Raw genomic sequence first — 24,482 nt, forward strand, 5'->3', positions numbered from 1 at the left:
TCCTTAATACATGAATGGTAAACAATCCATGTGTCAAGGCACCAATCAGCATGACATGGCAACAACCTCTATGCTAGGGCAACAATCGACATGCCAGCCCATCCTGCGACATGCCATGACAAAAACTGACATGCCACGGCAACATCTGAAATGCATGGGCAACAACGGACATGTCAAAACAACAGCCGACATGGCAGGGCAACATTCGACTTGCAGTGGCAACAATCGACATGAAGGGCAACAACCGACAAGTAAGGACAGCATTAGACAACCCAGGGCAACATTCCATCTGTCACGGCAACAATCGACATATCAAGGTTACGATCGACATAACTGGGTGACAATCGATATGCAGTTAGAAATGAAGTAGAACTGGACGCAAATAAGAAATATATCATCAGAGTAAACTGATGGGTGATCGCTCCGCTCGCCATTAACCACAACACTGATGATTAAATTTGAGGCGTCAAATTGAATATTCTTTACACATCAAAATCCAACAAGCCATAAAGCATTCATTCGATTGATGTGAGTTCAATTCCAGCTCATGCGGCTTTCTCTCCGGCCGTACGTCAGAAGGTATGCCAGCAACCTGCGGATGGTCGTGGGTTTCCCCCGGGCCGTGCCCGGTTTCCTCCCACCATAATACTGGCCGCCGCCGTATAAGTAAAATGTTCTTGAGTACGGCGTAAAACACCAATCAAATAAATAAATAAATAAATAAATAAATAAATAAAGCATTAATCCATATTTAATCATTCATTTGGGTCACATGTCATAATCGTCTCACAAAACAACAGGATTATACATGGTGAGATTTGGAAATGTCAGCTACAAATTAGAAAAACAGGTCTGTATATCAGGAAAAGTGTCAGGGCATGGTAACTGATAACATCTGATAACGGGATCTATTGGAGCAAAACATCCAAGACGTTGCTAATTTTACATTGCAAAACCATTTATAAGCAGGACGAAAGCTAATGCACTTCGTAATGATTATATGTTCCCGCACAAACTCTGAATTCATTTGAAATGCATCTGATCAGCTATACACTGAAAATACAAATGTTTATCATTTAAACATATCTCTGCAACAGATAATAAACGTGATTAACAAATTAATGCCTTTCAGTAAATATCGGGCTTCTTCTTATACTATTTAGAGCGTTAAAATGATTCCAAAGTTTCAAAAAGCTAGAATTTGATCTGTCTTACACATTTCAGGAAATTAATAAACTATTTTGAACGTAACACGTGCACACACTATAATAAATGCTTACATTTAACATGTTCAAGGAGTGTTTTTTTCAAATGTACGCGTGTTTCATAAATATATTGATTCATTTTATAAATACATGCAGTATTTTATAAATACTCACATTTATAGTATAAATGCAATAATTTATGTAGTAAATTGAATGGGTTTATTGCTTAAACGGAGTGATTTAAAGTTTTCAATGTAAATGATCAACATTATAAAGCGGTCTTATTATCAGTTGTTCGATAAACATGTTTAAGTGTTTAGGTATTAAACATGTTACGATGAAGCATTAAGCACGATTTTTATCTGTTGCAAAGAGATGTTTAAATGTTACACATAATATGTTGTCAGTATTAGAGTCTCAGTAGTCATTCACCAATGGTCGGCGGTAGTTATCGGACATAGGTTTAAAAAATATTGAATAAGACGTTAAACAACGAGTAAATAAAAATATGTATTTTTTCGATTGATTTGTGACATCTCAGGATTTAATATTATCTAAGTGTTCAGTAAAAGCTGTCTAATTTACGCTGTCATCAACAATTCAGTGTTATACGAACACTTAGGAAATCCGTCTGTTCAAGTGGGGTATTTTCGTGGTACGACCTTGAGGTCAATGTGCCTCGCGTTTATTTCAGTACTATGAAATTACTGACGTCATCTGTATCTCCTGTTATTAGTGAGTTATTAGTGAGCTTGTCCGCGCTGGCTCTCTCAGCTTAGCTGCATCTCATCAATGAGATCGCAGGTTCAAATTCAAGCTATTTCGACCACGTCTTGCTCAATGAAACTACACATTTGTGCTTTTTCTGACTGGTTTATAGAAAATCATCAACAAAAAATGAGCCTTGTGTGTCATCGAATGTCCGTTATGCATATTTTTGACAAACTGCAGATGCTGTAAAACACATCCTAAATACAACTAAAAGAAATATTAACGTCATGCATGGTCTAAGTAAAGTTAAAAATACAGCGAGGAGGAATGAAACCCTGAACATGTACCTCACACATAGTGACATCAGCTGACCTTTTACAGATACTAGTAGTTAATCGATGTAGAACTGTGAATGTGTAAACTTGTAGCGTTTAAGACATCCAGTGTGTTCAGGTGATAAGTTTTAGCTGGCAATGTTGTTTGAGAGTGCAGGGATTATTGGTAGAAAATTCACCGGGTTAACACCCGTATTTGCATAGTTTATGACTGTCTTTTCGTCTATTCAACGTAATTATTCATTTCGTGATTCATAAGAAAACCACGTACACAACGAGTTCGTTAACATGACGCTAACGGGAGTGAATGCTCACGATTTACTTTATGAAATTCCATACATTTCCTGTGCATCAGCATAGGTTTACAGCCTTCAACTACATTCCTCTCTTTTGTTTTTACATTTTAGTTCTGATGTCATTGTAGAGCAGCATTAAATTACCGAAAAGCATTATTCAACACAGCTGTGATGCTTTGCAGACGAAAATAGCAAACAGAATTTTGTTGTCAATTCTAAACCCCACTGAAAAAATTTTTCCAGTGAGAAAATTTTTGCTTTCTATTTATTTTACATTGGTAGGATTGTCTATGGGTTCGATTTTCCTCCACACTTTTTAGGAAATCTGCTCGTATTAAAATTAAGGAAGGAATCCATGTCTAATTCTGAAGACTACGGACGGCAAAAGATGTGACGTCACACTACAAGCTAACCAAATCTGACCTATAACAATCGTGGTAAACTTCTGCACAAATGTCTATAGGGATAAAAGTTTGACGACTACCGGAGATGAAGCAATCCTCTAATGTGACGCTCACTGTGACAGTCATGTCCACCGGAAGTTATGTTCCTGGTCTGGTGGGCTATATAAGAGGATATACCACAGCACTTAGTCTTCAGTCTACTCAAGCCACTCTACGCTTTAACAGAAGGATTTGATTAAGGACAAACGAGATTGCAACCTGCAAAACTAAAACAACTAGTATGACCTCTACCCACATCACGATCACCTGCGGCCAACTATTACAGGTTCGTTTATTTACTCTTCATTCATTCATTCATTGTAGTTTTCATGTGACTGTATAAATACTACAATTTAGAAAAAATTTATTTTAATTTAATTTAAAAAACAATTTGATATTGTAATTTTATGCGTGTAAAGGACTCTTCTGTTTACATAAGCTTAGATAGATGAGTTTTACTACGTTGAGCCTGAACTATGCCTTATGGTAAACATGTTATAGTACGTCTTGTAGTAAACACATTGTTTCGTAAAATAAAAACTTTTCAGTCTTTTAACGTTGAAAAAAATAACATTTTACGTTTACTGTATTGCTAGAGTTGCTTTTTTCTTTCAGATAAAAGTTTTCTGGATATTCATCCTTATGGTGCTAAATATCGAGAGCCATGTGACTGGCAGCCCGGTACCTTGTCAACAACCCGGAAACAACACACTTAAGAACCAATGGATGAGGTTACATTCCGCTCAGAATGCCAGCACGCTGGTGTCACGGCAGGCCAGTAGGGTTGCAACTATCATCGAGAGCAGCAAAACGTCCGGGAGAACCTGTCCAACCACGCTCTCTACTGATCCGAACCAACCCGAAGAGCGTCGCTCCCTCTGTCCGTGGTCCTACCGAATAAACCACGATCCTACTCGATACCCCGTGGATCTTCCCGAAGCATTCTGCCTCTGTAGCAACTGCATCTCCAATCGCATCAACACCTGTGAGGCCGTTTATTACGAAGTGCCCGTATTGAGACAAACTCAGCAATGTAACTCTGGCTCGTACGTTTACGAGGAGACCTTCCAGAAAATAGCTGTTGGCTGCACGTGCACTCAACCGCGGTTAGCCATCGCACAGCCAATCCAGCGGAGCGGTCCAGATCCCAGTGGATTTTAGGTTGTGATAGACCTACGCCCCACAAATGTCTGTGATACTATTATATTGATTTATTTATTAAATTATAAAACATTTTACAATAACCAAGACAGTGGCTTCTTTAATTAGCCGGCAATGACTTATGTCAGGTGATTTGGCACGTCCTGTCTTACAACAAAACGATCTCGTCCATATAAAAATTCTGTTGTATTTTATCTAGGAACTTTTAATTTTACATATGTTTCACAATGATGTATTCTTGTTATTTTTGATATTTTAGTGCATCTGTTGATGTATATACCCGTGATTTATACAGGGGTAGCTAACAGTACATTAATCATGGTTGAAGGCCAGGTTTGTTTTTTCATTTTTTTTTCTTTTTGTAAAAAATACTTCCTTAATTAACATTTTTATTAAAAGCGTCGTAATTATTTATTTATGACAGATGACTATTGTTTCTGTATAAATTTATGTACATAAATTTAAAAACTACTGGACTGTTAATTTATTTTTTTTATAAAATTATAATATCAACTTTAAAATATCAACTTTTTATGCGTTATCTTGGATATATTATATGGATATATTAAATTATCATCGTCACGTGATGACGACACTATGCGTTTCTTATATTCACTTCATGCAAGGTCAAATTCATGACTGTCAGTTAACAATATTGCAATAGATTACAGTATATTGTTTTTGCTTTTATTTTAGCTGCAAATAAAACCGTTTTATGAAATAAGATTCTTGATACTGTGGCCTTTTTGACCGTGCCGTTTTACTTTTCTGTCCTCTATTATTGTTTCCCTATTTGTGTTTTACCCCGAATGATTCGGAATCGAACTCAGCACTTCACTGTTGAGATGCTGCAGTGGGTGTCGGACATCAGTTCTTTACCACTGAGCCAGGGCAGCTCCCAGTGTTGGTTACTGATGCCAAAGGAAAGCGCAATTTGTCACCGAAACAAGCAAATGTCCTAATTCCTGTGAAGAGACTTCCTCAGGAGCTGGACGATGACTTTGCGTTTATCTCTAATCTAGATCGTTATTAACAGATTACATCGTAATTTCATTAGCTTTGATTGATGCTCTGCGTCGTACACAATAATATTTCACTTTGCACAACGCTTTGATTAAGGGTAGGGCTCATTCAAGAAACCAAGCACGTATACAACCAAGTGGACATAACCCACGTTCATATCAATCTAACGAGTACCAAAGTGATGTCCCTTGGATAATGAAGTCTGTGGCCAGTGAAAACCCCCCGAAAAATAAACCGAGGTACGAATCACAAAGTAAATTTTTAAGATATAAATGTACAACAGCCAAGATACAGTGGTCATCGCTTTAAGACTTCTATCTTACATTATCGGAACATAGGGACTTGGTCTTATCTACGGTAAAGTCACCAGAGACACGCGTGTGTTTAGTCCCACTGGTCGCACAAACACAATTGCCCAAGTACTTCTGATTCCATTGCCTTCGTGGCCAGCCTCTTTTGTGTGACCTGCCATGAAGTTTACAACAGGCCATTTGCAGTCCGCAAACAGAACATTCTTGTGTGATATGTACATATAATATGTAGGAGAGTTCATCTGTAACTCGTAAAACATTTGCTAGGTTATCCTCCGCACTCTGGTTTTCTCCACCCAGAAAACTAACAGCCATTTTATCAGTAAAAAGTCCCTAGGTATGATTTTATATATCAATTGAAAAAAACAAAATAAATGCAGGTACAAGATATATTCGCTGTACCCTATCGATGTACACAAATATACAAATTACTATATTTCAACAAATTAGGTAAGGAAATATGGACGTTCAGAATCAAGACAAATACGTCACTTAAAACATGCTAAACTTTCGTTGAAATACAGTATAACTTACATTTGAAGCCTAGCTGTTGTTTGCATTAAAACCAGCATTGTGTTATGGACCAACATTGTTATTGGCCAACATCAAATTATGGACCAGCGGTGTGTTATGGATCAGCATTGTGTTATGAACCAGCATTGAGTTGTGAACCAGCATTGTGATATGGATCAGCATTGTGCTGTGGACCAGCACTGAGGTATGAAGCTGTACTGCGTGATGGACCAGTACTGCATAATGGACCAGTACTGTGTGATGGGCCAGCATCGAAATATGGACCAGCATTGAGCTATGGATCATCACTGTGTTATGAACCAGCAATGTGCCATGGACCAGCATTGTGTTATGAACCAATATTGAGCTATGGATCATCACTGAGTTATGAACCAGCATTGTGTCATGGACCAGTGTTGTATTATGAGTCATCATTGGGTTATGAACCAGCATTGAGTTGTGAACCAGCATTGTGTTATGGACCAGCATTGTATTATGGGCCAGTATTGTGTTCTGGACCATCATTGTGTTACAGGCCAGCATTGTGTTATGGGTTAGCATTGTGTCATGGGTCATCATTGTTTTATGGAATATCATTGTGTTATGAACCAGCATAGTGTTATGGGCCAGCCTTATGTTATGAACCAGTACTGAGTTTTGGACTAGCATAGTGTTATGGACCATCATTGTGATATGAACCAGCATTGTGTTATGGACCAACGTGGTGTTATGGACCAGTGTTGTGTTATGGACCATCATTGTGTTATGAGCCAGCATTATGTTATGGGCCAGCATTATGTTACGGAACAGCATTGTGTTATGACCAGTACTATGTGATGGGCCAGCATCGAGTTGTGTACCATCTTTGTGTTATGGATCAGCTTTGTTTTAAGGGCCAGTGCTGTGTTATTGACCAGCATTGTGTTATGGACCAGTACTGTGTTATACACCAGTATTGTGTGTGTTGTATTGTGTTCACAATCATAACCTGATGGAAATAGCCCAGTTGACAAGCTGCGTGGACGGCGTGGTATTATTATGGGACAATATTGCTATAGGGCAGATAACCAATCTCAGTTTCCACAGTATTTATACTAAGTAAATCTAAAGAAAAACATAACCATTAGAGTTTTCAGGCTGTGTATGTATAATAAGGCAGCCTGACTGGTTTATATTGTGACTTCATGGAGATGACAGACTGATGGCTGTTTAAGCACGATTGTATCTACATTTACATGTACTTATATATTGCCGTTTCCAGTGTTTTTCTGTTTAAAAATAAGACCTAAGTGGGTGTGATTGCTCGACATTTCCCTCCTACACAAACCGATTGTAAACTGTATAAAAACAAATCGTGTCGTGCTGGTGAACTTTCTTTTACCACCACAACTACAACACTGAAACACTCACCCATTTTACAGAAAAGAACAAAATGATACAATGCTTGGGCCGTTTTCTTTTTTGCAGGCAATGTTGAACATTGTGTCTCCTTCTGTTTGGCTTTGGCTGTTATCTGGTTATCTCCTGTGTGGAAATCGTCATCTACCAGCATCTCAGCTTGGTATATCTATAGGTTCACGCGTGAGTTCTCTGTTTACCTCAAACCCGCGCAGTGATCGGGATTTTCTCCCCACTGTTTGCACACCGTTTTAATCCACATCAGGGTCACGCTCGTTTTTATTCGGTGTTTTAGGGTGTACGGAAATTGTGGCTAAATTCATTCCTTTTTGTACGAGCTATGTTATCTTACATGTCAGATGAGCTATCAGACAACATGACACGGCTGCTACCACAACGCCCTTAATCCTTAGTTCTGAACGGATCCCGGCGCCTGCATGACTACTGGTTTTAAAAAGTAAATAAAGAAAGACTAGGAAATAAATCTTATTTATCTCTCTTGAATGCATTCATGTAAAATCATTTGAGACGTTTCTTTTTGTTTTCGTTTTGTAGGTAATTTCCTACTGAAATACTACCCAGGGGCGTGCCACCCAGACAGCGGATGTTAATTAAGGGTAGGAGAAAACGGAGGGGGGAGTGGATACCTACCCTTTAGTCCTCCTCCCCACAAGCCTTTGCATGGACATCTTCTCGGCTACCAAAAAGAAAAAAAATAATACCAACAGAATAACAGAATGTGAATTTGCTGCATTTGAGATGTTAAAAAAGAAAAACAAGGTGTTTTGTCTTCAAGACACGACAGTGTTAGCTATGATGTTTATACATGAAGGTGTTCGTAAAATGTTCGTCTACTTTTCATCGATACACAATGTAATGTATACGTTTTCAGTCTATGAATGTCAGTTTATGAATGTATTTATGTATGTTTGTATGCGTGTGTGTAAGTATGTATGTATACGTGTATGTATGCCTTATTTGTATGTGTGTACGTATGTATGTATGTATGTATGTATGTATGTATGTATGTATGTATGTATGTATGTATGTATGTATGTATGTATGTATGTATGTATGTATGGGTGAGTGAGTGCTTGAGGTTTAAACGTCGTATTTAAAAATTGTACTGAACCGATATACCCGACTGCTGGCTGCACAATGTATGTGTGCGTGTATATATGCGTGCGTTTGTGTTTGTGTGTGTGCATGCGTGTATGTATGCAATTATGTATGTAATTATGTAATTATGTAATTATGTAATTATGTATGTATGTATGTATGTATGTATGTATGTATGTATGTATGTATGTATGTATGTATGTATGTATGTGTGTGTGTGTGTGTGTGTGTGTGTGTGTGTATGTATGTATGTATGTATGTATGTATGTATGTATGTATGTATGTATGTATGTATGTATGTATGTATGTATGTATGTATGTGTGTGTATGTATCTGTGTGTGTGTGTGTATGTATGTATGTATGTATGTATGTATGTATGTATTCAGGTATGTATGCATACAGGTATGTATGTATGTGTGTATGTGTGCATGCATGTATGCGTGGGTGTCTGCTATTCTGTTTTTCCCACAACCATTTTTAATAATGACAAATCAGAATTATGGAGTGCAAGGAGAGGTATTAAATCCGCATACAATTTAATAATTATTGTCTTAATGTAAAGGATCAGTTCAGAGTTGTTTTAAATATGCGCATTTCGTGGTGACAAACAGTATATCAGCGAAGGTGTAGTTTTTCGTGTGTCCACGTAAATTGGAGTAATCCAGGTTCTGAAACGTTACGTGTAAAGAGGCTGCGGCGTTAGTGTGACGTTGTTAGAGTCAAGTATGATACGTACTGCGTATTTTTAATGGAAAGTCTTATAAATGAGAATTAAAACCGTTTTGATGGATGTGTGATATACAACAAATAATTTTCATAGTGACGTCATTCAAATGCAGACCTGAACTTTTCGTGACCAACAAGGGCTCGGGTTCGAATCCAAGACAAGTTACTTGACCGACCCCGATAGTTCAGTTGGTAGAGCGCCCCCTTCGGTTGCGGTAGATTCAGGGTAAACCCTGGGTCTGGTCAAACCTAAGACCTTAAAAACAGGAAGTTGTATCTTCCTCGCTTGGCGTTCAGCATTAAGGGGATAGCGCAACGTCTGGTTAACCCGTATCAGTATAATGGCTCAGGCTGAACGGCTGACTTGCCTCAGTGAAGCAGGTTCCTTCGTAGTCATATGAGTGAAAAATTGTTATGTACCAGTTTAAACCCCAAGCACTCACTGACTCACTCAAGCTACTTGGGTTGCTGCCTAAAGTGAGTGAGTGAGTGCTTGGGGTTTAACGTCGTACTCAACAATTTTTCAGTCATATGACGACGAAGGAATCATTAGGGTGCATGTACGTGTAATGTGCCTCCTTGTTGCAGGACGGATTTCCACCGCTCTTTTATTTAGTGCTGCTTCACTGAGACGACTTACCGAAGGCAAGTAAGCCGCCCCGCCCGAGCCATTATACTGATACGGGTCAACCAGTCGTTGCACTATCCCCTTCATGCTGAACGCCAAGCGAGGAAGTTACAACTTCCTCTTTTAAAGTCTTAGGTGTGACTCGATCAAGGATTGATCCTGGGTCTACCGGTCCCGAAGCGGACGCTCTACCAACTGTGCTATCCGGGCCGGTTTGCTGCCTAAAGTCATGCGTTTGTCTTGCTTAGGGATGTGATTTTATCCGAGCGCCCAGTATCGTCTTAACGTAACCCTGGCGGTCGTCGTGTAAAAAAAATTCATGACACCAATCAAGTAAAATAAATAAATAAATAAAGAATACCCTGACGTTTGTCATGTACAATGTATACGTATAAGTGCACGTATTCCTGTACACGTCGGAAAGCACGTGTCAATGATTTTGACAGCCGCGCAAGACAGAAATTGTATCAGAGCTGACGATATAGTTACATGCACTCCTGTCATGTCAGGAGGAAATAACACGTACACGCTTGAGCTTCCTCACTATTGTAGTGTGTATATGTCCATAAAAAAAGTAATTGTTTTTCGTATTTGTAATTTATTACCCCTATTATAATCTCTGCTGTATACTCTGCTATCAGCTAAAGATCTTATTGTCATATATTTGTTTTCTTTCTTCATTGTTGTGTATTTCCGTTTTTGTGGGTTGTTTTATTATGTCTGAATTTTTGCAGCTAAGTCAGCCGAAAGCTTCTTGAGAAAATGAAAAAGTTTATCTTCTATAGTATATCAAAATCTGGTATTGTCTGCGGTCCTTCTGAAATGATGCTGATATGCTTGGCAAATTACTTTAAACGTAGACATCCGTTCGACTGGTCTCACAATTTCACAATCGCATAGAAACAATGCTTAGTCAGCCAGACTGAGACAGAGGTAAATGGGGTCCACCAATAAAACATTTAAGAAAGCTTAGTGTGATACTCGATACCTGGCAACAAACACAGAAATAAAGGTCTGTTACACGCGTGTGGCATGGCCAAACCCTCGCTGTGCATTCTTGCGGAGCTACAAGAACACATGGCTCTGTTTATGTTAAGACTCGTCGTACTAACTGCGATAATATCAAAGGGGTACGTGTAAGTGTAAAAGCGCACAGCAACTGTATATCAGAGACAAGTCAGCCATTATTTTGGTCAGTGGACTCTCGGAAGCTCCATCTTCCGGGGTGATTCAGTTGTCAATTGGGGAGACTTTCCGCAGAAACCGGTAGTCTGGCGTTTGGCCCTGGGTCATGGTTAGCCATACTCTTCTACCTTGCCACAGACGTGAAGACTAAACAGAAAACATGTGGTGTGTGGATATCAGTCATATCAGACACCCTAATGTATCTTTACATGACAAATCAGGAGCTGCCTGTGAGGGATTGAAATTAGAAAGTTAACGCCGTCGTTTGGTGCATTTCGAAATTGGCAATCAAATGAGTCATTTACCATACATTTGCCTAAAACTTGTCCGTATATCGTTCCCTTTGTCTGGTGTATTAATAATTATTGATAAACTATTTATACAATTAAAGGTATTTGAATATGAACAGCTATAGCTTTTTTTTAAAAAAAAAAGAATATCCCCTACGTTTTGATAGTACATTCATCGATGAGGAAGCCTGTTTTGGCAAGTCAGTGGACAGAGAATATCGATAAGGAAATAAAAAGGACCAGATGGTCAGTGAGTGGATAATTAGACACTGGCACACAAGGCCATTTCCAAAGTCCAATTAGTCCAAAGATACAGTGACGAAGACTGTCGTGTTATATCTTTCTATGTCTTAAAGGAAAGCGGTGGCTCATGTTGGTTATGTATCTTAATGCAAGGGGTTGCAGCTTCTTTAGGGGTGTGAGGTACATCAACAATGCCCAGGGCTTGATCTATCCCACACAGGCTTCAGGGAAACAACAATTAAAATGCCAACAATTTGGAATTTCAAGACTTTTATAATAAAGATCATGATTCAGCGGCCGACTCGATTTGCAGATTTACTGTTGTATCTGTCATAAAATTCAGCAAAATATTGTGTATGTACACACAGAAGCTTTATCAAGTCTCGGTAAACGTCATGGCTGTAGTAGGGTGAAGTTCATGATCCGATCGGCATTTCCTGGTCATGGCTGTGGTATTAATGCAAGTCCTTGATATCTGTAAACATGATCAACGTTAGAGGCGTGACCACGCTGTCCAAATACCCGAGAGCGCCCACACGTGCCGTGCTTTACCTTCCCGTCCCCCACAAGGGCCCATGAACCACAGTTAACCTCAAGAACAGACAATAATCCAAAGAGGCATCATGTTACAATAGGCATGGCACGCGAAACGGGGAATTTACGTGTACTGAGACGTAAAGCACTGAGAATAAAACCAAAACAGCACCAGACGACAGTGTGATGGCTGGCAAATGACACTGCCTCTTGTCAATTTACATCAGTTCGGGTTTTATTCGAACTGTTCATGTAAACACAAATAGAAGCAAATTACACGCCTCATAACACCATGACTTAAGCTTAAGCTTGAAGCTGATAATAAACAAAGAATGTGTAGGTCTTTGCATGATGAGACCATGGATGTATCATTAGTTAGTGACGATCAGTATTACATTGTATATAGAGCTGAACAATTTCATTAGCTAGTGACGATCAATATTACACTGTATGCAGAGCTGAACAGTTTCATTACCTAGTGACGATCGATATTACACTGTATATAGAGTTGAACAGTTTCATTAGTTAGTGACGATCAGTATTACACAGTATATAGAGCTGAACAGTTTCATTAGCTGGTAACGATCGATATTACACTGTATATAGAACTGGACCATTTCATTAGTTAGTGACGATCGATATTACACTGTATACAGAGCTGAACAGTTTCATTAGCTAGTGACGACCAATATTACAATGCATACAGAACTGAACAGTTTCATTAGTTAGTGACGATTAATATTACACAGTATACAGAACTGAACAGTTTCATTAGCTAGTGACGATCAATATTATAATGCATACAGAACTGAACAGTTTCATTAGCTAGTGACGATCAATATTACACTGTATATAGAGCTGAACAGTTTCATTAGCTAGTGACGATCAATATTATAATGCATACAGAACTGAACAGTTTCATTAGCTAGTGACGATCAATATTATAATGCATACAGAACTGAACAGTTTCATTAGCTAGTAACGATCGATATTACACTGTATATAGAGCTGAACAGTTTCATTAGCTAGTGACGATTAATATTACAATGCATACAGAACTGAACAGTTTCATTAGCTAGTGACGATCAATATTACACAGTATACAGAGCTGAACAGTTTCATTAGTTAGTGACGATCGATATTACACTGTATATAGAGCTGAACAGTTTCATTAGCTAGTGACGATCAATATTACAATGCATACAGAACTGAACAGTTTCATTACCTAGTGACGATCAATATTATAATGCATACAGAACTGAACAGTTTCATTAGCTAGTGACGATCAATATTATAATGCATACAGAACTGAACAGTTTCATTAGCTAGTGACGATCGATATTACACAGTATACAGAGCTGAACAGTTTCATTAGCTAGTGACGATCAATATTACACAGTATATAGAGCTGACCAGTTTCATTAGCTGGTGACGATTAATATTACAATGCATACAGAACTGAACAGTTTCATTAGCTAGTGACGATCGATATTACACAGTATATAGAGCTGAACAGTTTCATTAGCTAGTGACGATCAATATTACAATGCATACAGAACTGAACAGTTTCATTAGCTAGTGACGATCAATATTACAATGCATACAGAACTGAACAGTTTCATTAGCTAGTGACGATCAATATTATAATGCATACAGAACTGAACAGTTTCATTAGCTAGTGACGATCAATATTATAATGCATACAGAACTGAACAGTTTCATTAGCTAGTGACGGTCAATATTACACTGTATATAGAGCTGAACAGTTTCATTAGCTGGTGACGATTAATATTACAATGCATACAGAACTGAACAGTTTCATTAGTTAGTGACGATTAATATTACACTGTATACAGAGCTCAACAGTTTTAAGAATCTGTGCTTTTGCTCCTATTATTGTCCTAATGACACACCATTTCAAATCACTTACTGGAAATAACAGACTTTTACCCTCTATTAAAGAAAGGATCCATTTGGCATTTCGAACTGAGAAATGCGATATTCATTCCACACTGGCTATAAAGCATTTGCACTGAAGCCGGGGGATCGGGGATCACACCAAAGTCTAACATGATACTTTTTCTCGTCTCGCTTCGCGCTCAGCACTGATAGGTTAGGGAAATGAAACAGGACTGGTTGGCCCTGTGCCAGCATAATGTGACTGGGTAGGGTACATCATATATCTGGTGTTTGGTATGATACTTCAATGGTGGAGGCACAATGACAGCATGCCTGGATTCGCCCTGCCAGGAGAAGACACAGTATATGTACACAAACCCATCGCCGTCGTATGACTGAAAAAGTGTCAAGTACGTCATAAAACCCCTAACATACTTACATACATTCCACACCGACTTATTTTCGCACTGCATATCCCTATATGAAAGATTAAGAGAGTACAAACGGAATCTCATGGATTTATTTATTTATTTAATTGATTTATGTAGTGTTTTACGCCGTACTCAAGAATATGTCACTTATACGACGGCGGCCAGTATTATGGTGGGAGGAAACCGGGCAGGGCCCGGCGGTTGCTGCCAGACCTTCCCACTTACGGCCGGAGAGGAAGCTAGCATGAGCTGGACTTGAACTCACAGTGACCGCACTGGTGAGAGGCTTCTGGGTCATTACGCAGCGCTAGCGCGGAATCTCATGGATGGTTTCATAGAATCTGTATGTTGAATCAATAGAATGTGTGTGTTATATTTAACAGAATTATCTGTTGCAATAGCAGAATATATTCTAACATCACTCAGGCAACAGACTTTCTGTTAAAATTAGCAGAGTAATTTTTTTGGTGTATTTAGATTGTTCAACTCCAGCAAAGCAATACCCCTACGTTGAAAGTCACGGCTTTGTTAGAACGTAGTGACGTCCCTTTGGTCATATGTATTCGGGTGTGTCAACCCTCAGCAGTGCTGGGAAATGCATAGCTATCAGCTTGAAGTTTCCGCCCACCGCCGTCATAAATTCTTGAGTATGGCGTAAATCAGAAAATCAAATAAATAATAATAATAAAAAATTTACAGTAATCAAAAAAATCCACTGGTCGCTAGGAAGTGACGAATTGAATTTGAGCATGCAGTCTTACGTAAAAATGCAGTTGCTTATGTCAGGTCACAGCATGGATTGTATAATAAAACCTTCAACCATTGTCTAAAACTCATTTAAAGGGAAACTTTTTTCTTGTGTTTTTCCATCATAGGGTAAGAATAAAAGGCTGAGTGGGGTTCTGGAAAAAAAACCCAACTTGTCCAAATCCAGTAATTTCACAGTTGTTTTACTGTAGGTATATGAACAGTGTCTATGAACCTCGGTTAATGCAGAAAGATGATTTTTTTCCAAAAGTAGTATCATTATTGTTCAACTAAGTTATTATAAAATTCCAGGGCATGGACCGTCTGGCATTCTGCTTCATGAATGTGTCTAATTCTACTTAACCTGGTGCCAGGGGATTTATATTCATCGCATTGAATTAGATCGCCACGTTAGATATATGGACTGATATACATATTTTGTTATTGACAAATTATGGTGTATGATTTTAATGCTGCTTTCACTCCTCACCCCAAGAGCATATCTGGCGTCTTTCCAACATCATTGAAAACTGCTGACTGCTGCTGTTATTTATTTATTTATTTGATTGGTGTTTTACGAAGTACTCAAGACTATTTCATTTATACGACGGCGGCCAGCATTGAAGTGGGTGGAAACCGGGCAGAGCCCGGGGGAAACCACGACCATCCGCAGGTTGCTGCCAGACCTTCCCACGTACGGCCGGAGAGGAAGCCAGCATGAGCTGGACTTGAACTCACAGCGACCTCATTGGTGAGAGACTCCTGGGTCATTACGCTACGATAGCGCGCTAACCAACTGAGCCACAGAGGCCCCGACAGCTTCTGTTACATGATTAATCCTACTTTCATACTTTATGTACTTTCTTTGTTCTTTGGTACTTTGTTTTTGTTGACCTGAAACACCCGATGCCGACTGGTACACGAAAGTCCGTTTCAATGCATGGATCCATAACAGTCTGTCGTCACTATTGCAAAGTAATGAGAGGTGAATCTTGTCTGTCACTGTCTGTTGATCTATGGCCAGGTTGAGCGGTCACTCGGCCTTCTAGGCATGAGTGCAAGAAACAGAGACTTCTACGAAATGTTCACGCTGGCTTGCTCCTCGGTTGTACGTGGGAAAGTGTTGCATTAACTCGCAGATCGATGTGGGTTTGCCCAGGTTTTCTCCCACCATAATGCTGGCCGCCGTCATATAACGGAAATATTCTTGAGTATGGCGTAAATCACAAATCAAATAAATAAAGGACCTGGTACTGTAAGGTGGGAAATCGGCCCCAGAGACATACGATAAAAAAGCGCAAATTTCAAAATCTCGGCACAAATCTATAAATTTCCGAATCAGAAGTATAAAACTTCGCCCAAGCGCCGAGAAAAGTTACATGACCATGGAAGGGATGGTTGCTTAGTAATAAGGCCCCAAAAATGCACTCTCGATAAAAAACGACCGATATGAGACACTGTGCTTTTACTTTACTGTATGAAGATAAACTTTATCTAGAAAAATATTTGTATTGAAACTTTCACATTTATATTTCTTCACATGTGCTGTCAAAGTTTCGGTTTGGCTGACCTTTGCCTGCATATGTAAAACACAAACACAAGTCTGCATTTTCGCCCTGATCTTGAAGGGAGCCTAGTGCAGTCATTGTGGAGAACAAGTCGCACACTGACAGAGGGTCCTAATCCTAGAGGTACTCGTTTTCTTTAATTGGGAAATATACTTTTGTGTGGGTAAAGATAAAGGTCAGCTCTTATTAAATAAGTGTTAACGTGAGTTAGAATCAAAAATTGTTAAGACATGCTAATTTGTGTCTAACGCCGTACTCAAAAAGTTTTCAGAAAGTTACATTTGTGCTGCAGTAATTTTCCCCACTCTACAATATCTAATACAGACACAGATATTTCAGTTTGAATAGAGTAGGTTACCTTTTTGGGGTGTTTTATTTATTTATTTATTTATTTTGTCGCTTAAATACGTTTTATACACATCAAAAGAAAACTGTTGTTTTTTGTATCCTAAAATGACTAGCTTATCTGTTTTCGACATTAACATTTGAACATATGATGTTCTCTCCTGCGGGCATTGCCTACTTCACAGTTGCGCATCCAGTATATATGGTATATATGGTAATACTTGTGCACAAGTCATATACTTAGATGTAGCTCCTTTTTTTTGGACTAAATGCACGCATAAAACCTGAAGAGAATAGACAGTTTAGAAATGCCGTAAGAAGACAAACATGCGTGCTGAAGTGTAATTGGGTCTGATTGTCCAGGAACCATTGTTGGCTTGTCATATCTGATATTAAGTCTTACTTGTATTGTTTACCTGTAGTTTAATATAAAAAATAAAAAACAAATACATTTTGTACAGGTTTGATAAATGTTTCATTTCCTTGTTCTAACCTTCTCCTTTATAAAGAACTTTTTAATAAGAGGCGTATCCAGATATATTCACACCGTGAATGTAAAAACTACACGAATATGAGCTGTTCTGGTGGTATATGAGACATTTTTAAGTTCGTTCTGCACTTGGGCCGAATGTAGCCACAGTCACCTGTAGAGCGTGGTATGGATCAAGTGATGATACAAGTACATGTAAATAGCTGATTAGTCTGAGACTCTTCACAAGGCAAAATGGAAAACATACTAGTGGCCTTGCCAATGGATTTTGGCAATGCGAAATTCGCCCTGTAGACCATAAAAAACCATAAACATATGATATCCATTTACATTAAAGGAATACCTTTCAGGACACTATATAATCACTTCAAAAGTGACTTATGCACGGTTATAAATATATCGTTCTTCCATTTTCTAATACATACTGTCCTTTTCCTAATCAGGGTCGAAGAGCAACCTATAGTCAATGAGCAGACAAAAAAAATGGTTGTTCAAGTCACGCCTCTAAGGTCATTGGTGGAGGAAGTGTCAAAATGGAGGCTGGCAAGCTCATTAACGGATGGGGGCCACCAAGGCTGAGATAAATAGATAAATCAGTAACGGATGATGGTTTCTACACGTAAATTTCCGTCTCCTTGAAGTCATCAGACGAGCAAGAAATTTTTGCCGAATCCCCGCCTATAAAAATGGTTAGGCCTCTGGCTATTGCGTCAACGTTTTGGTGCTGGCGTCGCTGCCGTCTCCAACCTCAGTCCATCTCGTCCCAAATGTGATGCTTACCCCGACAACGATGTGCGTGTTGACGCCCATCTGAATGGGAAAGCTGGAAACGTGATTCGTCCGTAATCAGCACATTTTGCTACCGGTGTGTAGGGCGTCTGACGCGCACCACTGCAATTCAATCTTGTTTCACGATATTGTGGCGTCAACGGCGGACTCAAATAAAGGTCTTCACAGCGTCCGGAATCTGCTTCACGATTCTACCTAATTCCGATTAACTAGAGCTAGAGGCAATCTATTCATCGTGTTGAATTACATTAACCCATTGGATGTATGAACAGTTGTAATCAAAGTGCAACTGAGCTGCGTCATTTCTTATCCACAAAATATATACTAGCATGATACACGGTTTGAAAGCTGATTTCAAATCTTGTGTGTTTGAAACATCACTGAAAACTATTGACCGCTTCTCTTTGCTTGATTCCGGCCCAATTTCATACTGTATATACATTTTTAGATCTTTAATGGTTTGTATTATCAGTCGTTATGAGAATTGCGATTATTGACCTGGAACGCCCTTACTGAATGACGGCGTACCTTGCCTTGTAGCACTTGTGTGTTGCGTGACGATTTCAGTGAATGTCACAAATTATTTCTGCAAAAATTAGCTTGTCTAGGTTATACCATCCAACGCCTTCACTTAAAGTTTCTCAACTTTACAACGAATATATTTCTCTTTTAATATGGACAGCGCGTCCGGAATCTCTGGGGCTCTGCTACATGATGGTGTCTTATTCCGCTCAACCCAGGGTCTGGGACATTATATTCATCGTGTTCAATTAGATCGCCACGTTGAATTGCATGCACGGTTACGATCATAGCGCAACTGAGATATATGTCTTATTTTCAACAGCTTATGCGCTAGCACAGTACACGATTTCAGCACTGATTTCACTCGTTCACCCTGAACATACTTTGTGTCTTCCAAACATCACTGAAAACTGTTGACTGCTCCTTTTTTCATACTTTCTATACCGTGATTTCTTAGTTCTTTGATGGTGTGGGTTGTACGCCGTTTTGGGAATTGGGCTTGTGATTTTATATACCACTTCCATAGGTGTTTGGTAGTTAGTGTTAAACATCGATTGGGGGATTGACCTTGGGGTAATTGACCTGGAACGTCCATCTTGGTTGACGGTTTGTATACGAATGTCTGTTTCGACGCATAGATTCAACGCCTTATATGGTTTACACCCCGTGAATTGTAACCAAAAGGAAACCTTATTGTAACCTACACTTCGTCTCAGAGGTTATCTGTTCAATAAGACAGGGCACTAAGAAATCCTAGGCCTGCTCTGAGTTTTCTCTCTATCTTGTAAGTCTTAATTATATTGTATTCCTGCATACACCAGGATTCTGATGGTGGACTAAGCATCCCCGAGGCCTGATCCCTGCTGTTGGACTAAGCATCCCCAATGCCCTTTTCCCTTTGCATTGTTTTAATGTAATTGTATATTAAATTTGATTAAAACACAGCACTTTGAGTAATTCTACGCCAGTGATGTCTAACAAATTGCATTATCATCACTGCATTTTTTTGTTCACCTAATTCTGTTTAAAACATTTTGCCAGAGGGGGGGGGGCGAATTATGCATTCTACCGTTCAGCATATTTAACGCTTGGAGGGCTTAGTTTGTGGATCACATGCAGCTGTATTTCAACTAGCATATCCACATTTCCAGCCCATCACTCAGCATTTTGAACGGAAGTTAAATTCATCACAGATACTGGGTAATACACGCAGGCAACGAAACCTTTATGTGACAGTCTATAAAAAAAATACAGAATGAATGGTAAAACCAAAGCAGCTACAACAGTATATCACAGTATCTGACGGATACTACAACAGTATACCATAGTATTTGATGGATGCTACAACATTATATCATAATGTCTGATGGATGCTACAACAGTATATCATAGTATCTGACGCATACTACAACAGTATGTCATAGTATCTGACGCATACTACAACAGTATGTCATAGCATCTGACGCATACTACAACAGTATATCATAGTATCCGACGCATACTACAACAGTATGTCATAGTATCTGACAGATACTACCACAGTATATCATAGTATCTGACGGATACTATAACAGTATATCATAGTGTCTGACGCTTAATCGGCTATGAAATCTGACTCAGGTCCTTGCTCCAGTTGGAGTTTTCTTCTAATTGTTCATATAAATGCTCACAAATATAGCACTTACAAGTACCAATGCTTAAGCAGAATTAGGTAGTACGAGCACAGTGGTATTAATAATTTGTTAAACGTCACTAGACTAGAATTACTCAGAACTGTCTAAAAAGGCCTGTGTAACACAGGTACACACAGTTGTAACAAAATTGAATATCCTCACTTTTGCGTACTAGAGATACACGAATTGTGTACTAGAGGTATACAGTTCGTGTACTTAAGAACAAAAATTGGTGGTACACACTGTTGTGTACCTCTAGTACACAAAAGTGTGGATGCTCAAGTTCGTTACAGTTGTGCGTACCTTTGTGCGTCATTTTTAGAGTGAAGGCCGGTTTTCGGTGACCTTTGCTGCTAGAGTGTGTTCGCAGAATAGAAAGGACAAAATCGCATTCTCTATACCGGGCAAATTTGGGGTAAAGCTGTCCATTGGCCGATAATCAGACAGTGGGACAGTGGCATTAGGCACTGACGTGTCCCCCCCCTCCCCCCCTCCCAATGTGATACCACATGCTTTCTCATCTCGCAATTTTTCCCTCATGCATAAGACTGGTTTTGCTGCTTCATCCACGGGTATGTTTCAATCAAACAATCCATCGACCAACCATTCGGAGGACGTGCATGAGCCGTCCACAGTATGCAAATTAACAAACTACAAGCAACACAAATACTAAACAAACAACACATAGTTAAAAAATAAACAACTTTATTGTAAATTTTAAATAAAATAAGGCAATATTGAGCAACATAACATGGTGAAAAAAAGTTAATAACAATTGTTGAAAAAGGCACAGTAAATACTATAAATGCATTCGGGACTATTCACTTCCTTATTTTTATTGTGGACATCCATTTTATCGGGACTATTTTTTTTTTGGCAAGAAGGATAACATCATCTAATATTTATACAGCTCGGAATTTTGATGAAAAGCTTATTATGTTTTTAGAGCTTATAAAGGCGTTGCACTGGTGTCTCAGGCGCGTCCGGGATTTCATCTCATTATAGCGGGTCCTTTTATTTCCTTCTACCCGCGTTTGCTCACGTCATCAGCTGAATCTTTGGCTTATTTATCACTGAATATAGCTGTACAATTTAGTTGTTCTGAAATTATTACGGTAACGTACAACAAAGGGCAATTTGAACGAACTCAGAAGTGTGAATGGTGTAAAATTCCCACGCGCATCTTTAAGAAAGAGAAACACGCGATACAAAGGTAATGAGACAGGATTAGTCAGAGACGCAGGAATGTGTAGCTGTGGACGTCACAGGAAGGCAGGACTGCTTCCAAGTCGTGGAGAGTGCTCCGTCCGACCGGAAACTCAACTCCTTGTTCAGGAATGCCGAGCGCCCCCTGTACAGCGGTTCTTCTTTTACACGGACAAAAGTCCCCGTGTGTGAACAACACGTATGTGTCACCGAGCTTGTAATAATACTTGAGCGGCTTTTGTCGCAGTTTGACTGCAATATTAATAAATAGTAACAAAATGTTATATTTACAATGAGTAACATACCAAACCAGATTGTCAGTGGAATGTTCCTGTGACAAACCGTAGACAAAATCACCTCAGGAAAGAATTGCACACATTTCATGCTCACAAAGTTAAACTTCACATACAACTTTTTCTGAGAAAAATTCACTTTACAAATTAAATTACATTCATACCAAAATAACTTAAATATAAATAAATATTAATAAGTTTTTGTTAACGCCGTATACTCTAGAACTACATTAAGGATGGCGGTGGTTTAAATAAATAATACACTTATAACGTTCTATAAATATTGATATGATTATCACATTTAACCGGGTAATGCAAAGCATATGATTTTACAATAAAATGAGCATTAAAAATGACACAATCCCTAATTTAAAAAATCGACAATATGGGTGGTGGTTGGGGCGAGTGAGTCGAAAAATGCTAACTCCGGGGTAGATAAGTTATGCAGGATTGTTGAATATGTGGTACGGTACATGATGAAGGCACGTGGTAAGTGGTCAGTGAGCGATATGCAGCGTTTATATATCGCAAAGTATATAAAACGGTGCATAAAATGCTGCCAAAAACTACCAGTTTGATGAATGTGATCTACCATTCTCCATGACACGGCGGGTTTCTGGTAAGGTCCGAAACAGATAGCATTAAAAAGGAAAATCTGGGACATCTCCATCTATAGGGTTGGCGGCAGCTGACCTGGGTTTCGCGCATGTGCACCCCACGGAGATGTCTATCTCTTCCGGTGTGTAGACGTAGTATCCGTCCTGGCATACGGAGGTTTGTCGAAGTATGTAAAATCTATACTTTACAGGTTCGCACTGGTTGATGTTGTTGTTGATGCATTTGTTGCATCGGCATTTGGCTTCGACCATGGTCGCAGGGTAGCGTGTTGGGTCGTGGTTAATAACGCCGTACCAGGGGCAAATGGAACGCTCTTCGAGGGGGTCCGTTGCCCCAGACGCAGCATCCGAGGGACAAGAACTGTCTCCGTACAGGTTATGCTCGATGATGAATTCGGGGGAAATCTGAGCAGATCCTGTGCCTGGTAACAGAACGCCCCCGGACGCTAATACTTGGTTGTGTTGTTGTTGTAAGGTAAGATTACTTGGAACTTTGCACTCCACAGGGGCACCAAAAACTGCACCCAAACCAGACACCAAGCAGGCGATAACGATCTATTAAAAAAAACACGAAAATATGTACTCAGTATAACTAAAAGTATTCATGGATGTAGAGCGAAATCAATGTCTATGTATATTTTTGTATAAAACGAACTGTAATTTTTTAAAAGGTTTGGCGTAAACTGGAATAGGATAACCATTCACATTAAGCACTAAAGAGTGTAAAGGTGGACTAAGTGAGGTACACGATATATATCGCGTTGCATTCAGCGTGAAGTCTGTACAAACTTAAACCAGGCAGCCAACCGTGAAATCAGCTTGTCACATATATCTTAATAAGTATACACTAGTTTGAATTTTTTTAATAATGCTTCGAACACGTTTTTCAATTTAATCTTTTCTATCCTGACTGTACAAAATCCATATAAATTATAATCCAACGATAAAATGCTATATAAGCTCAAAGAAGGCAAAATGCAGAAAATATTAAATATAATCTATCTCAGATTGTATAAAATTTGAGATTATGAATTTATGCAAACCACAGAAGTAAGAAGCATCCTCCACTTACCATGATCATATCCATGTTCTGTAGTAAAGTCGGCACAAGGGCTGGGGTAATCCTAAGGTTTTACAAAGGCGGTGTATAACTAGCTGTATGAACTGGTACTGTCTTCAGATGAGTCGAGTTTGATTGACTCATGTTAAGACAGAATATAAATACTCTCTGGGCCTGGGAAGCCTCACACTTCCGGGGATATCCCCAGGCTATTCTTAGCACGGCCCATGGCCAGCCCACCGACAAATTTGAGTAGTTCAAATGTGGATTGTCCGCATTGTCTGAAGTGAGTACAAGTACACAAGTCTTCCTTTATTTACCTTATTAGCATTATAACAATAATAATAATTTCACCATAACACATAAGAGACGCCAGAGAAAGCTGTTCCCGAATATGTTACTTACTCCTCGCGCCATTGACGTCACGATCAATCTGTAGCCAATCGCTGAGACCCAAGGTCACTACACGGAAATTGTGAATGAAACGTACAGGGATTGCTCTACTGTCTACATGCACTTACACTGCCAGTGAGAAAGCCAGCGTTTATTGCGGAAGTAGCATTCTAAATCTAAATGAATTCTTACAGAGCTGTTTCATACGAAAGATCCTAACTTAATTTATTCTGCATACCATGTTGGGATAAACAACAACACATGTCCCAAATGTATACAGAGCTCGATTTGTACCTTAGAAATGTGCAGTAAGGCTTTGTTTAACAC

The 24,482-nt window shown here is 39.1% G+C and overlaps 2 protein-coding genes across 2 annotated transcripts; one reads left to right on the forward strand and one right to left on the reverse strand.

Moving 5' to 3' along the window:
- Window positions 1-170: 170 nt before the first annotated feature.
- On the forward strand, window positions 171-4,151 carry LOC135476468 (interleukin 17-like protein). Its single transcript, XM_064756499.1, has 2 exons — window positions 171-251; window positions 3,606-4,151. Exons 1-2 carry the CDS (start codon window positions 171-173, stop codon window positions 4,149-4,151), a joined length of 627 nt encoding a protein of 208 aa, XP_064612569.1.
- A 17,123-nt stretch (window positions 4,152-21,274) lies between these two features.
- Window positions 21,275-23,882, reverse strand: LOC135476650 (interleukin 17-like protein). Its single transcript, XM_064756749.1, has 2 exons — window positions 23,775-23,882; window positions 21,275-23,257 (listed from the first exon to the last, which is right to left on the reverse strand). The coding sequence occupies exons 1-2, from the start codon at window positions 23,787-23,789 to the stop codon at window positions 22,727-22,729; spliced, it is 546 nt and encodes a 181-aa protein (XP_064612819.1). The 5' UTR covers window positions 23,790-23,882; the 3' UTR covers window positions 21,275-22,726.
- Between the last annotated feature and the right edge of the window lie 600 nt (window positions 23,883-24,482).

Source organism: Liolophura sinensis, chromosome 10 (assembly GCF_032854445.1).
Source record: "Liolophura sinensis isolate JHLJ2023 chromosome 10, CUHK_Ljap_v2, whole genome shotgun sequence".
Classification (NCBI taxonomy): domain Eukaryota; kingdom Metazoa; phylum Mollusca; class Polyplacophora; order Chitonida; family Chitonidae; genus Liolophura; species Liolophura sinensis.

Coding starts and splice junctions, on each gene's coding strand:
- LOC135476468 (XM_064756499.1), top strand. CDS start 171: ATGTCAAAACAACAGCCGACATGGCAGGGCAACATTCGACTTGCAGTG. Junction 252..3,605: donor TGAAGGGCAACAACCGACAA/GTAAGGACAGCA, acceptor TTTTTCTTTCAG/ATAAAAGTTTTCTGGATATT.